The sequence below is a fragment of the Oryzias melastigma genome, linkage group LG11, assembly GCF_002922805.2.
Source record: "Oryzias melastigma strain HK-1 linkage group LG11, ASM292280v2, whole genome shotgun sequence".
NCBI classification, from domain to species: Eukaryota; Metazoa; Chordata; class Actinopteri; order Beloniformes; family Adrianichthyidae; genus Oryzias; species Oryzias melastigma.
The window spans coordinates 10317889-10333576 of NC_050522.1; the positions used below are offsets into that span (position 1 = coordinate 10317889).

Consider the following 15688-nt stretch of genomic DNA (forward strand, 5'->3'; position numbering starts at 1 on the left):
CTCTGGCTTTATGCTAGACAGCAGTTATGAAGGGATTCAACAGGTCCTCCTGATGGAACTTACATTCATGGTGGTTCATTTCTTGGTTCATTATCACTTGAATGTATTGACAGCCATATAAATCTGGTATCTGTGTGCCATACATTTTAGAAATGTAAATCTTCTAACACCAGAGATGTTGCCAGGGTCACCTAAATAACACAGTATTTTAAAATTCCATCCTTCCACCTTCTTCTGTTCAGGACCAGGTCGTGGGGACAGCAGTCTAAGCCAAGATGCTCAGACTTCCCTCTCCTCGGCCACTTCCTCCAGCTCCTCTGGGGGGACCCTGTGGCGTTAACAGGCCAGCCGAGAGACGTAGTCTCGCCACGGAGTCCTGGGTCTTCCCCGGGACATGCCCAGAACACCACCAGGGAGGCGTCCAGGAGGCATCCAGACCAGATGCCTGAGCCACCTCAACTGACTCCTCTCAATGCGGAGGAGAAGTGGCTCTACTCCAAGCTCTCCCTATCTCTAAGGGAGCGCCCAGCCACCCTCCGGAGGAAACTCATTTCAGCCGTTTGTATCCGGGATCTCATTCTTTCGGTCATTATGTGCGAATTGTGTGTAGAGCTCCCCAAAAAATCTTAAAAATGTGCATGTGTAGCGTACATTGCGTGAACGTGAGAGTTTTGAACCCGGAAGCCCGAAACACATGGTTACAAAGACTTTTGATTCAGAGTGGCCGCTCCAGTTCTATCTGAATGAAGCCCATCTGTTATGCTATTCAGACATGTAGTTGTAGAGTTAGATAAACTAATTATTTTTCAACAGTCCTGGTACGTCACCTATGCGTCTAGGAGAGGATCCCTCCTTCATGTGGACATCCCTGAGGTTTCTGTCTTTTATTAGCTTTTCCTTTTCTGAGAAGGTGGGTTTAAGGCCAGGGATAACCAGTTACCTTTGTCTGTTAAGCTTAATTTAGCAACCAGCTATTGTTTATATTTTTAAATCTGACTTACTGCTTTTCTTCAATTACCAGTGTGAAGCCCAATGAGAACAACAAAGTTGAATTGAATGTGCGTTGCCATAGGTGGTGTGAACTTGGCTTTAGAATTTAGGATATTAGGACATTCATCATCTGTACATTTTAGGTGTGCAACTTACATTATCCTTACAAATACTTCACGATACACTCACCACATGTACAACAGTGGTATGTTCCATTTTCTTGAGGTGCCCCCTTAAGGTTCAGCTACTCCTCTCTATGACCCTTCACTGGTCTAGACAACCCAAAAAACTGCTGCAACCCTACGAGTCAACTGCAATACGTGCATGTGACTAAGGTTTTATCTATGATGGGTCATGTAAAGACTTTATTTAATGTTTCAGTTTCTCACACTGGTCAATAAAGCAAACAGCACCACTGAGATCCTCCATAATCCTACGTTTACACACACACAGTGACTAAATGCAATCACCTGCCTAGGGTTGCTGTCTTTTTATAAACACACGTGTCTAACAATGTGCTTTCTTCCCAAGAAGCCAACAATATTTGGTCCCTTTGTTTAGTAGCAAACAATTATATGTGATTTAATGTAATCACAAGAGCAGCAAGGGTACGCTCCCTCTCTGCTTATTGTTCTGTACTATGCCCTCCCCCCCTCGCCCGCTCTGCAAGCAGGAACATGTAGAGCGCATTTGTCCAATCCCTAATGACAACAGCACACCAATTCCACGATAATCCTTTCATTTCTGTCAACTCACCAGGGAGGGAAGGCAGGCGGAGAGGTAAACGTAGCATGTGTGAACGTGTGGGTGTTTATGTACTTCTAATTTAGGAGAAAGTTGTATTAGACAGGGAAGCAACAAGATATAACAGGCTGACAGAGATGATATGGTCAACAGTGTGGTAAGCAAGATGCAAGTGTGTTCATACAATTTTACTGCATTAGAAAAGTTTTAAAGTATTTTTCACACTGGCCTTTCCATCTCTTAGGCTTCACACATACACAGCACTTTGGGGATGGAAAATCTCCAGACGTGCCACAGCAGGGCACCTCTCCTGGGGTTGGTAACCATAAGCACACACATACAATTCTCTGGTTTACTGAAAAGGGAGTTTGACACCTAGACAACAATGCAATCATTTTGTAAGCAGCAATCTAAGTCTGCATCATCTCAAACAGGTAAGGATTTGCAACGTTGGCTAATTTGAGGATTCTGGCCTTGGATGTTTGGGATGTTTTGGTCATGTTTTGGTTGTTTTATTAAATTTGTATTAAGTGTTTGTGATACCAAGTCTGGTCTCCTGCATTTTGGGTTCTACACCACCGAATCCTGACAGTATCACCTGCCCCTTGGACACAGCAGGAGAGTTTTTTGCCACTGCAATCCATGCCATGTCAGATGGATTTTTCTGCAACCATAATCCACATTCACCCAATTCGATCCCAAAAGGAGTAGCCAAGGCCATCTTTAAAGGTTCCTGTTCGTGGGGAGGGTCACCAAGGCCACTCCTCTTCATGTGTCTGTTCCTGAGGAATGTCTCCAGGGTCGCACTTCATGTTCCCTGTCCCCGAGGATGGTTGTCGTTAATCCACCTCTTCCATGTTTCCTGTTCCAGAGGAGGGTCACTGGGGCCTGTTTCTTGTCCCTGGAAGAATAGTTGGAACTGCTCCTCTTGATGCCTGTTCCTGAGGAAGGGGTTCTCTGATACCCCTCACATCTCTCTTGATGCAGGAACCCTAACCGTTTTCTGGTTTGGCTTTAGTTTTGTTTCTCCAGGTCCCCATCTTTTAAAATGTGTGGGCATCTGGGATCTGCCCTTTGGGGAGGGGCACTGTAAGGATTCTGGCCTTGGGTTTTTGTGATGTTTTAGTCCAGGTCCCCTCCTTTAAAACATTTGGGCATCTGCCTTTTTGGGGAGGGGTACTGTAAGGATTCTGGCCTTTGATATTTGTGATGGTTTAGTCCAGGTCCCCTCCTTTAAAACATTTGGGCATCTGGGATCTGGCCTCTTGAGGAGGGGCACAGTAAGGATTCTGGTCTTGGATTTTTTTGTGATGTTTTAGTCATGTTCTGGTTGTTTCAGTTTCTGTCACCAAGCCTGGTCTCCTGCACTTTGGGTCTAACACCACCAACTCCTGACAGTCTATTTTAGAACAGAACTAAAAAGCACACATGGCAGCAGATACCATTTCTTCTTTTTTTAGTGCCATGTTAAACCTTTTTGTTAAAGGCAACTTCTTCATTTACACTCACCCAATGCTCTTTATATATCAACCCAATAATCAATACATTAACACACACCCAAACGCTTGTGTGTTACTCTATTACCATAACATTTTAAAACATTCTGCAAGAGTACTACTTGATAATGACTTTAAATTAAAGAACTACCAACATAGTAATCAGCATGACCACAAAGGGACTATACCAGAATACATTTACATATTAAACAGCAGTACACCAACCGCACCATGAAAAACGTTAACAAATACGCAAATATTCCAGTCATATCAATCAACTACTGAATTAAATACCACCATGTAAACACACATTCAATCATATTAGCTGTGAGTCTTTTTCAGAATGAAACGTGGGTTTGAAATTTAGAACAGACATGTCCAAAGTCTGGCTGCGAACCAAATTTTCAGTGGCCCACAGGCTTCCTTCATAAAATCAAAAACATGCAGCCCCCAGCACTTTCTAAGAACTGTGTGCACGATTTCTTGATTGTGATTGGCTAAACTCCTTCATAAACCATTGTAAACCTATAGCAATACTATCACTGGAACCTTCTGTGACACTTTCTTGCTTGTTTCTTGCTTTTCACCTTTTGGTTCATCCCATCAGGGGCTGCCACAGTGCATATTTGGTTTTGGCAAAGATATTTACGCCAGATGCCCATCCTGACACATTCATTCATTTAAAGTTGACAAAAGCTTTTTTTTAATCTTCAAAATTCATGGTAATGTTGGAAAAAAAAAAAAAAAAAGGAATTAAAAGTATTTATGTTCTACATGAAGAAACAAAATGTGTCCCATTACAATAGCATTTTTATTAACTAGTTCATTTACATTAAATGTTATTAAAAGGGTTTAAATAATTCTGGCCCTCACACATTTTCACATCATTTAATTTAGCCAAAAAGTTTGGACACCCCATATTTATAAACATACTTTCGCAAACCAGAAGCTTTTGACAAAAAGCAATGCTTTGTGTAATGGTTTCTTATTCCAAATTTCCTTAGAAACTAGTGCTGCCACAAACAATTATTTTAGTAGTCGACTAATCACTGATTATTTTTTCCCATTAGTTGACTAATCGGGTCATGCACACATCTTAATCATCATTATCTTTAAACTAACTAAATACTAGATATATATCATTTCCTTTTAAAATGCTAGTGTGAAAGCTGTAGGCTGAATTTGGCCGCTGAAGGTGCTAGTGCTGATAGCTGAAGAAGCCTAAGTTAGCCAAAACAGCTAGCATGCAGCTGAAATATTAGCTAAACTCCATAATAGCCTAAAAAGTGAAAAAGCCTAAATTAGCCAAAATAGCTAGCATGTAGCTGAAATATTAGCTAAACTCCGAAACAGACTAAAAAACCTTAATAAATGTAAAAAATAGTCCAAAAAGCTAGCATGATGCCATTATAACTTACACTCTGACTCCATATAATATAAAGTAACGACTAATCGAGTATTAAATTAGTCATCAACTATTTTACTAGTCGATTAGTCGTTGATTTGTCGACAAATCGTGGTAGCCCTATTAGAAACTCAAATGGATTTTTTTTTGTTTTTAAACATCCAATCAAGAAAATAATCTAGAAATATTGCTTTTTTTGCCTTACACAAACTCCATGCAAACGTTTTTTTTTTTAATCATAGTTTGATTTTAACAAAAGCTCTTGTTTTTCTACCAGATTTATAAAATTGTCGGTGTGAGATGGTGAATCAGTCCATCTAGAAAAACATTCACCGACTACCAAGGAAAGTGCTTCTGCCCACATATCCACAGGACACTTTTCCTTTCTTTTCTCTCAAACAACAGTAATGAACATTCTGACTTCTCAACAAATACACAGGCTTTGCTTTATGCCTAAAAAAAAATAAATAAAAACAGGCCACTGCCTGCCGCACAAGTGATTAGCTCTCAAGTTTTCCATTCTTTTGGCCTCACTGTGTGAATGATTGTGTCATTAGCAGACTAGTGCAGTCACTGAGGCTTGCCTAATGCATGGTAAGTGTCAAAAGAGCATTGCATTTAAAATAATACATTAGCAACTAGGTGTTGCCACATATTGTTGAAAAAAGAGTAGCAGCTTTAAACCAAATAAACAGAATAAAGAGCAAAAAATTTTCTCAGAGGATTTAAAGGCCCACTCCTATGAAAATTGTTAAAAATTTATGGCTTTTTTCTGGTGATGGAAAATTATGCCTAAAATTGCATTTCTGAGTATTTCTTCATTCAAATAGACGTGACTCAGGAGAAGACCAAAACTTGAAAAGGTCACCGATTATTGCTTAAATGTAATATTTATTGCTCCATGTTCCTCAGATTTTGTTTGCTACAGAGCGAGTACACCCGAACATAAATCCTAACACCCTGATGAACTTACAGAAGTTTCAGGAGCCTTTAATCAGATCTACTGAACATAAATCAATGCGTGCAGTAATTGCTTTCTTTTTTCTAGCAGCCATTAAATAATTTAGCCTCAGAGAAACAATGCAAATGGCATCACATTACAAGCTAACAAGAATTAAGAGAGTGGCCATTTCCTCTTCCTGCACAGAAGATGACATAACCCTATTTCGGGATGTTCGTCTCATAGCTCCACACAGCACTATTCGCTCTCGCCTTTCTCCCTGTGATTCCCCCCAGAGACCCCATCGCTCAATAAGGAGGGCTGCTGCTCATTGATCCTCGCTCTCTGCAGCGGGTCAGTGGATACAGTCGCACTCGGCCCTCTGGGTTCACCTACAGATGAGCCCGACTGTCTCGGTTGGTCCCAGAGGGTCAAGCAGTCCCTATTGTGGAGTATTGAAGAAAAAGTATAGAACAATTCAGGACAGGAAACCTTTGTTCCAATTGTTTCCATGCAACACCATTTATTTATAGGATCAAAGCATCATGTTGACCATTTAAGTTAGGGGTGTCCAAATCCAGGTTAATCAAACTGTATCATTATAATCTTTTCAAAAATCAATAAATCAATTGTATTGGTATTGGAAAATACAATTTAGATTGAGTCAGAGTAGGTTTATTTTACCATAAACTGCCATAACGCACATGTGGTGACACCTAAAGATGTCCGAGATCGATTTTAGATCAGTGAATCATATCATTCAACTGTGTACACAACTGTAAAGTGTGTACACAGTTGAATAAAACTCTAACTGTGAATTCCTTTGGGGATTAATCGATGTAATAACGAATTCAATATTGACAATTTTTAGCCCTAAGTTAGCAAGTACAAAATTCAGAACATACAATTTAGGAAAACACAAAAAAAAGTCTGCTTCAAGAAAGAAATGAAAACACAATAAAATCGTTTTGTGGAAGTGTGGCGTTTTGGATGGATAAAACAAATATAGATCATTTGTGGGAACCTCAAAACATAACATACACTTCTTATGAAAAACATCTGTCCAGGAATTGATCTGAGACAATATTTTTGACAAAAACAAGAATTATCCCATTTATTTATTCTACTAATCCACTGATATGTGACCATGATTATTCTATATCTCTTTGAAAATGTTCAAATAATCCACAGATAAAAAATACTCAAACACACATAAGACCTTTCTACTCCTAACTATCAGTTATTATGACTTTTTCCTCTGCTGATCAACAGTGGCTAAACATTACTTTAATGCTTCACATACTTATATTTGTCATTGGTTTAATTACTCAGTTTTTCTCTAAATTTACAGTTCCCGACCCGGCTCACATAAATGCAAAAGACACAATGACAAAAGTGGAAGCACAACAGCAAAAGTCAACGCAAAACAACAAAAGCTGACGACAAAAGCCGCAACCGGACGACTAAAGCCACAATACAACAAATGGTTCACAACAAAAAAAGTCAGTTTTTCATTTCCGTTGTGAATCACTTCTGTTGTGTTGTGGCTTCTGTCATTGTGCTTCAGCTTTTGTCTTCGTGTTGTGGCTTTTGTTGTCATCCCTTGGCTTTTGTCCTTGTGTCTTTTGTCGTTGTGCCTCGGCTCTAGTTATCATTCTTCAGCTTTAGTCGTTGTGTTGTGTCTTTTGTCGTTGTGTCTTTTGTCGTTGTGCCTCGGCTCTAGTGATCATTCTTCAGCTTTAGTCGTTGTGTTGTGTCTTTTGTCGTTGTGTCTTTTGTCGTTGTACCTCGGCTTTCGTTATCATTCTTCAGCTTTAGTCGTTGTGTTGTGTCTTTTGTCGTTGTGTCTTTTGTCCTTGTGCCTCGGCTTTCGTTATCATTCTTCAGCTTTAGTCGTTGTGTTGTGTCTTTTGTCGTTGTGCCTTGGCTTTAGTTGTCATCCTTCAGCTTTAGTCATTGTGTTGTGTCTTTTGTCGTTGTGCTTCAGATTTTATCATTGTGCTGTGTCTTTTGAAGTCTTGCTGTGTCTTTTATCATTGGGCTGTGTCTTTTTTAGTTATGCTTCAGATTTTGTCATTGTGCTGTGTCTTTTGTCATTGTGCTGTGTCTTTTGTCATTGTGCTGTGTCTTTTGTCATTGTGCTGTGTCTTTTGTCGTTGTGCTTCAGATTTTGTCATTGTGCTGTGTCTTTTGAAGTCTGCTGTGTCTTTTATCATTGTGCTGTGTCTTTTTCCGTTGTGCCTTGGCTTTAGTTGTCATCCTTCAGCTTTAGTCATTGTGTTATGTCTTTTGTCGTTGTGCTTCAGATTTTATCATTGTGCTGTGTCTTTTGACGTCTTGCTGTATCTTTTGTCATTGTGCTTCGGCTTTTGTCGTTGTGCTGTGTGTTTTTTGCATTCATGAGAGCCGTGTCAGCCTCCATAAAAATTGTTATGGATGATCAAGTGAAATTGTTAAAAACATTGTTTTCATTTTTGTACTTTTTCATTAGTACCTGGTGTCATTTTTTTTTCCTAGTAAAAAAATATCTAAAACCTCTGATTTATTATATTATATTATAATATATTTCTGTTTGTTTGTTTTTTGTTTTATAAAGTAAAAATATATTTTAAAGTAAGTAATTTTTAAATGATTTTCTTCTCTCAATTGTAATAATTTTTCACATTTTACTTTGATGATTTGGGGGATTTTTTTCATTTTTTTTTTTTTTTAGTTTTGTAAAATAATCTCTACCAATAACCTGCTTAGAGACTAACTTTAACTAAATGTAACAACATCACATTCACTAACACCAGTTCAGATGATATTACTCTGCTCATCACCTCCTCTCTGCCAGAAAGTCATCAACCTGTATTTAACTCTTTAGCCCGGTTAAGGCCCCGTCTGTCCGGCTCTGCCCAGCCGCTGTCGGAGCTCATGCTCTTCTGGAATCCTGGGATTCCCTTTTCGCCGAACCTTAACATTCTGCTGAACCAGACTCCTTCCTCTCTGAAGGACTTCCAGCTCTCCTGTTTCCTGCTGAAGAGTGAGCAATATCACCGCTTTCTAACTCCACTCTCACTCTTTAAGATCCACTCAGCGCCTCCCCTTCAGTGTGGAGGTTCCTGACCTGCTTCTTCTTGTTCTGTAGCCTGAATAAACCTGCTCCTATATATTTTTTAATTCTATAAAACCTTAAAAAGCATATATATTATACACTAGCAACCCGTTCACATTAATATTTTTTCTCTAGACCTAAATTCTTAAATGGCTTTCGCTGTGGGAAGGTTCGTTGTCCTGTGGATAAGTGGGCTGTGGAGTGGTTTAGAGCCTGCCAACATGAACAAAAGAATGCTTTACACTAGATACATGTGTGATGTGTATCTAGTGCTCTGAAGGGGCTCCAGGATGCAGCTTATCTATCTTTAGTATCTCTGTACACACAGTACACAGTAGGTCTTTCCCATCGTCCTCCACAGGGCCTACACTAATGTCTGGACAGTTGTTCAGGAACATTTCTACATCAGGCAACGACTTCCCAACTGTGACTAAAGCTTTTTATGATGATAAGAAAATGTTTAAATGAAATCATTTAGGAGCCAATACTATATATTTTTAGATACGAGGGGAATTGTTTGGGCGGTACCCTGCCTTTGCCTGTTGGGTTGGTCTAGCGACCCAGTAAAGAGGAATAGGTGGATACCGTACTTTCCGGACTATAAGTTGCTAGAAGGTATAATCGCCAACAGACATGGAGACGTGATTATTGATACTTTGTAGAGCTCTTTAAAATAAATAACTTCTCAACATCATCCATGTCTTCCATGTATATTAAACAAGATAAACAGTCAAAGCCTCCATCATGTAGCGATGAGGCTAAAAGATAGCTTCTCCACACGCAATGGAAACATCTAGTTTATGAACACATTTTTGGACGAACATCGGGCCGAGGACTCGAATTTGACGCATCAGTCGCGTTTGGTGTCAAATGCAACTTTGCGTCAGGCTTGTTGAATTTGTTGATGAATGTTGGACTTTTCTCTTAAAAGTGCAACTTATACTCCAGAGCGACTTATATGATTTTTTCTTATTCATTATGCATTTTTTTGGCTCCTGCGACTTATACTCCAGAAGGGCTTATAGTCCGGAAAATGGATGGATTGATGAAACTATTGAAACTTATTTTGACTTCTGGGAAAATGCCATGGAACGCACTTCGCAACTCTAGTTATTGCAAGAAGCATAAATATGGCAAAAAAACTATTCCTGATCATACCCCCGAAAAAACACCTCCAGTGACGGACGATACTGAGGATATCCAGAAGACGTTTGATTTCCTGCTGGAGGAAGCTAGAGCCATGAAGATCCAGCACAGACAGAAGGAGGTGAGACAGAATGAGCAGACTGAACAGAATGGATATCATGAAAAACGAATAGATGACCAGGATTAATGATGAGATTATCACTGGATGGAAAATCAAATGCCGGTCAAGAGACCACCGAGAATGTTGAGTTATCCGACGATCGGGAGACAAGCTCCGTCGAGAGGCAGGTGGAAAATTTCAAGGAATTCCACTGGACACAAACAACACTGAGATCTGCCGCCCAGAGAAGAGAGACCTACGATTGTCTTAAGGATTTTTAACCAGAAACGTAATTTATTGAAGCAAGGAAGAAATCTGAAGGGAAGCAACGTTTTTATGAGTGACAACCTCACAAAATGGAATGCGGACATCGCCAGATATCTGGTCGTTGAGTCCAGCGTACATCTGAATTCATAGTATTGACAGTAAATGAAAACTGTGCCGAGTAACTCTGACGTCACTCATAGAAAATGTCTCACTTATGACTCCAACAAAATGAAGTCAATTCAGTTGCCTTTTTTTGACACAGACATTTTAGAGCCAGATAACATCAGTAATTAGTAGCCCTTTCTCACCAATGAGGAGTGAGCTTGTTGGAAGTCCACACCCCTACCACTTGAAAGCGGGCTTCATGAAATCTGTCCAATGTTTGTGGTCAATAGGCACCACCTACTTTTCTTGAGACATCTTAGTTTATGACATGAATGGCTTGTAATCAAGAAAAAAATATATTGAGAGCAAGAAAAGTGATTCTAACATATCGAATGACTGAGTAATAGTTGTTTATTTTTCAATAGAAGTCTCTGGGATTTTGGCTTCTTGGACTTCCTGTTTGGAACGTGACTCATTTCTTACTTTCTAGGGATTTGGATGTAAGAAAATACATACAAAACAAGTGCGGATCATGATGCATTTAGGAATACCATTACCTGTTTCTATGAAATCGAGTCCTGTGGCTTTTTATACTCACTTGTGAACTTCTCAATACTCAAAGCATCACTTCCTTCTCACTTGCTTCCTGTCCTTGCCAAAGCTTTGATCCCCAGAGTTGTGATACCAGTATTTGGTTACACTAAAGCCTAAATTCCTGGATCTAACGTTACCGCCATAGAAACATCTTGTGCTTCCCTGTTGAGCTTTTTTTGTGCAGATTTTCCAATCACGAAACCAAAATGCTTTGAAGTCCAACCAACAGCTGGAAAGTTTCTGAAGTTCTGAGCATTTTAGTACAGACCAGTCAGCTAGCATCCTCTTGTTCAGACCCTTTACTAGGGGACCAACCCCTCATCATCAGCTCCGACACCCAGTTTCACATCAACGGGGGGGGACTGGACTGCCTCTGCTCAGTCTACCAATGGCTCCACTGACAGGGGATAAAGGGATAAAGAGCCTCTGCTCAGGGACTGATTACTTACATCTGCCAGGCTAAATCCCAGGGCTCACACATAGACACACACGCATGCACAAACCTCACACAGGCACACACTTGGCCTGCTGCTAGCTGCAACAAACCCATTCATGCATGTTTTGTTTTCTGACATCAGCATGTGGTATGTTGGGAGCTGCGTGCATGAGTGTGTCCTGAGGACTTTTAATCAAGTGTAAGGCAAAGATTGAGGAAGAATAACATATATACCAATAATTTAAGGTAAGTCGTTTCAGTAACATTTACCTCATATTAGAACATATATGAACAATCTGGTTGTTTAGCTACACAAGTCTGTTCTAAAGTTAACTCAGATTTTGTCTTTACTACTTGCTCTTAACCCGCACTTTCAAATTAAAACTCTATAAATAGTATGTCAAGCAATCCTACCAAATAGCCAAAGAAACCTCACTGATTGGTCATATTAAAAACCCGGTACTACCGTCCAAACTGTCCTCGGAAGCGGATGGCGGCTGGCCCACTGACCTCTTACTTCAAGCTCATCTTTCTCCCCCGGGGATAGGAATAGACAAATCATAACTCTCATAACAGCATATTAATCCCATGGTTTCAGAGCACGCCGCCGTGTCTGAGGGCTTTCCCCGGTCAAGCTCGCTGTGCTCTTTTCACACAAAAAGCACCTGTACATCGTCATGATGCTGAAAACACTGGGTTTTTTTGAGATTGTTAATATTTTGTTTGTTTGTTTGTTTGGTTGGTTGGTTGCTCTAAAAAAAAGGTTGTCATTTTGAGGGATTCGAGTAATACTATATTTTGAAGGTATGGTGGCCTTGAAGTGCAAATCACACCAAATAAATCACTCAATGCAAAAAATACATTAAAGATTTTTGTAAATAAAGAAAAAAAAAGTAATTTCCAGATATCAGAAAAAAATGTTTACTAATACAACAAAAGAAAAAAATTGAAAAAGTAGATACTATAGGACATCTGTGATTGGTTGATAACATTTGTCCATCATTTCAACTGAAAGTTATCTGACATGACGCAACGCTCCATATTGATCATGAAACTGTTGTGCTACGACTCAGAGATAGGAAACTCCACAGTGTCTGCATGATGTCCAGGTATCCAAGCCCTACTCATGACTGATTACCTGGTTCAGGTGAGTCCAGCCAATCAGAACATGCCAGAGCCGGGTATGTTGCAAAACATGCAGGAATGTGACCCTGGAATTGTTCTCCGTCTACATTAACACCAGTTTCATAAATATGTGTTCGAGTGACCACTTCTGATGAAAAGTCTATGTGAATGCATAAGTATGCGTATTTCGGGCTACCGGGTTCAAAACTGTCGCGTTTAGATATAGGATAACTAGACATCAAATCAATTTATAGATTGCTTGAAAGGGAGTGGGAGGGACTTATAGAATCCCACCCCGGCTCAACCATTCCATATTCTTTACATATCTGATCTTAAGGTATGAACCGGATAATGATAATACACGTAAAGGAAGTGGTGTGGTTGAAGGGATTATATAAGTTCGCTTCCTCCCACTCCCTTTCAGGCAATCTCTGAATTTTTTAGTTATCCTTTGTTTGACATGTTTTTATGGATGTAAACTTCTGATGATTGATTGTATTGCACATTAATTTACTTTTTTTTTTGCTTTTGATTGCTTGAAATAAATCATTTCTAATCTAATCTAAAAATCCTTTTCCATGTCGTAATTTCTGATCAGACATTTTTACCTTAGCCAATAAAAATTCTTGTGTATCAAACTACGTCAAACTTTATCACAGCATATGCAGATCTATGATGAAGATTCAGCAAACATCAATAAAAAAATAACCCTTAACATTTAATTTTGATTCCTGGAAATTACTTTCATTTTCAGACAATTTCATTTTTGGCTAATGTTATTCGCACATATACACACGACCTAGCACAAAACCTGATGGGAACAATGTGGGCTGAGATGCACATTGATATACATGTTTTATGTGACTAAATGTTGTTGTTGGTTGCACATATTACCCTAACTCTTATTTCAAAAATTACGTTAAAAAATAGTCACTTTCATCCTTTTTTGGGGGAATTGTGTTAAGGTTTCTGGAATTTTGTATTGATTTCTGAAATCTAATATTTTGCTATTTATATTTTTTGCTTTCTTGCTTACTGTTTGTGCATTGATGGTGTGATGTGCACTTCATATGAAGGAGTCTCCAGACCTGAACGAACTTGAACCTTTTTGGTGGAATGCAGTGAGGCTCCAGGATTTAGGAAGTATCCAATTACCGCCATCTTCAGGCAGGTAGGAAGAAGCCCTTTAATCTTTTGATTGAAGCACTGATTCGTGACTTTAAAAAAAGAACTGTGTTCTGGTGTTTGCAGAAAAGATGCATTACTGTTTTCTTTTTAATGTGGGACAGTACAGTGCGCCTCGGGTTATGCGGCGCATTATGCGTTAAATGTATGAATGCGCCTCTGTGGCGTTGCGACAGCAGCAGCAGCCTCAGCATCAGCATCAGCAGCAGGAGGAGGATGGAGAGGAGAAAATAAGCGCCAACGTTGTGTTGTCATTTTGGAGCCTATGGCTTGCCATATTTGGTAGGACTCTGAGGATGCGCAGATAACAAACAGGAGCCGATGTTTCCCCTTGGACGGACACAGTGAAGCGCTGCGGGGTGGCGCGCGAGAGTCTGCACGCGCGCGCATGCAAATAAATAAATAAAAGTCCTATTTACCTCAGTGTCGTAAATTTTGGTGATGAGGGAAAAAGAGTACTTCCTGGTCTCCCGTATATGTTGGATGGCGAGCTGAACCGCGGGTTCGATTCCCTGACTGATGCTGCTCATGAGGGCCGACTCGTTCATGGGCATGAGGACCATGATGGGCAAGTTCTCCCCGTCTCTGGTGAACCAGCTGTTGTCCTGTCCGTGTTTGGTGCGGTCGTTGCACACCTTGGCCAGAGCAGGGTGAAACAGCAGAACGGAGAGGAGCAGGCAGCCCACTGGGAGGTAAAGCTCCCAGCAGCTGCAGTCCCTCCGGGATTGAGCCATGCTGCCGCGAGAGGTGACCAAATTAAATCCCACGGTGCCCTCAAAGCTCAGACATCGCCGATTCAGACTCGATGCTCATTTGCAATTAAAAAAAAAATCCAGATTTGAACCAGAACCGGCGTGGGATCCTCAGCATCCCCTGCAGTGGACAAACTGCTCTCTTGAATATGTTTGGTTTGAAGATCTCCTAGAATATCCCAAGATCCAATCGATCTCCTACCAAAATGCCAAAAAAAAAAAGGAAAGGACCCCCTAAAAATGAAGCCCTTTAATCTGGACCACTCATCACAACATCTTCTCAATACTCCAGCAGGTAAACCAGACTCCCCTCCCTCCCCAGCAGGTGATGATAGCGATCACTCTTGCTGACAGTTCCTTTTTTATTCTTTATTTTAAAATTCCAAGTAAATTCCAAGCCACTGTCGAGCGCGGCGCCAAAAAAAAAAGGGAAAAAATAAATCAGGATGAGAGGAAGATGCGGAACTATAGATGAGTGGAAGTTAAAAGCTTGACCCGCTGAGGTCCGGTGCGTTGATGTCGAAAGGTTCTGCCTTGACAGCCTGCGGGAGCGGGATGCTCATCTCCGATGGTGCGTCAGAGAGGCGCTGGAGCCGATGCTGGCGCTCACCGTGCGCGCAAAAGGGAGCTCTGACTGTGGAGGAGGAGAGGAAACGAGTGAGGGAGGAGGAGGATGGAGGAGGAGGGGGGAGCTGCATAGGCTTTATGCAGGGCAGACTCAACCGAGGGGGGGTGATATACAGGATGGAGACGATGTTTCATATAACCGTGAAACTGGATTGTTAGAAATGTGCAGCTGTTGCAGTGTTGCAGCTTCCCCCCAGAAAATTGTTTTACCGAGAATTTTTATTTCATAGCGACTGAATGGATCAATTACAGGTCTGGTACATGGGAAACCAGGGTTTGTTTGCCATTGAGATGAGCTATATCCAATGTGGGTGTTTTGGCACAAGGGGGCCCTGGTCTGGGTCTCCCTGTGCCCGTCCCCAGCCCGGTTAAAGCTCGGGGTTGAGTCAGGAAGTAAAATTGTGAGAACGGTGAAAGCAATTCACTATGACAACCTTTAAGGACAGGAGTCTGCAAGATTCACATGTGGCTCTTTTATCTCTCCATATTTGCTCCTTGGCCAAACATAAAATAAGTTATGGGGACTGCTGACCCAGCCAAACAAATAAACAAAGCAGACAAACTAAGACTACCAAGGTCTAACCCATAACTAAAATAACAAAACCCAGCAGTGTAAGACTGCTGAGGACAAAGACAGGGAGAAGAACAAAAAAAGTTATTTGAGTTTTTGTCACAAGTA

General features: G+C 40.6%; 1 protein-coding gene across 1 annotated transcript in view; it reads right to left on the reverse strand.

Annotated features, from left to right (window-relative positions):
- Positions 1 to 14364, reverse strand: part of gabbr2 (gamma-aminobutyric acid (GABA) B receptor, 2) — a 199458-nt gene extending 185094 nt beyond the window's left edge. Inside the window, exon 1 of the mRNA XM_024297033.1 lies at positions 14050 to 14364. Within this exon, the coding sequence (XP_024152801.1) occupies positions 14050 to 14364 (315 nt within the window). The remainder of the gene's footprint in view (positions 1 to 14049) is intronic.
- Between the last annotated feature and the right edge of the window lie 1324 nt (positions 14365 to 15688).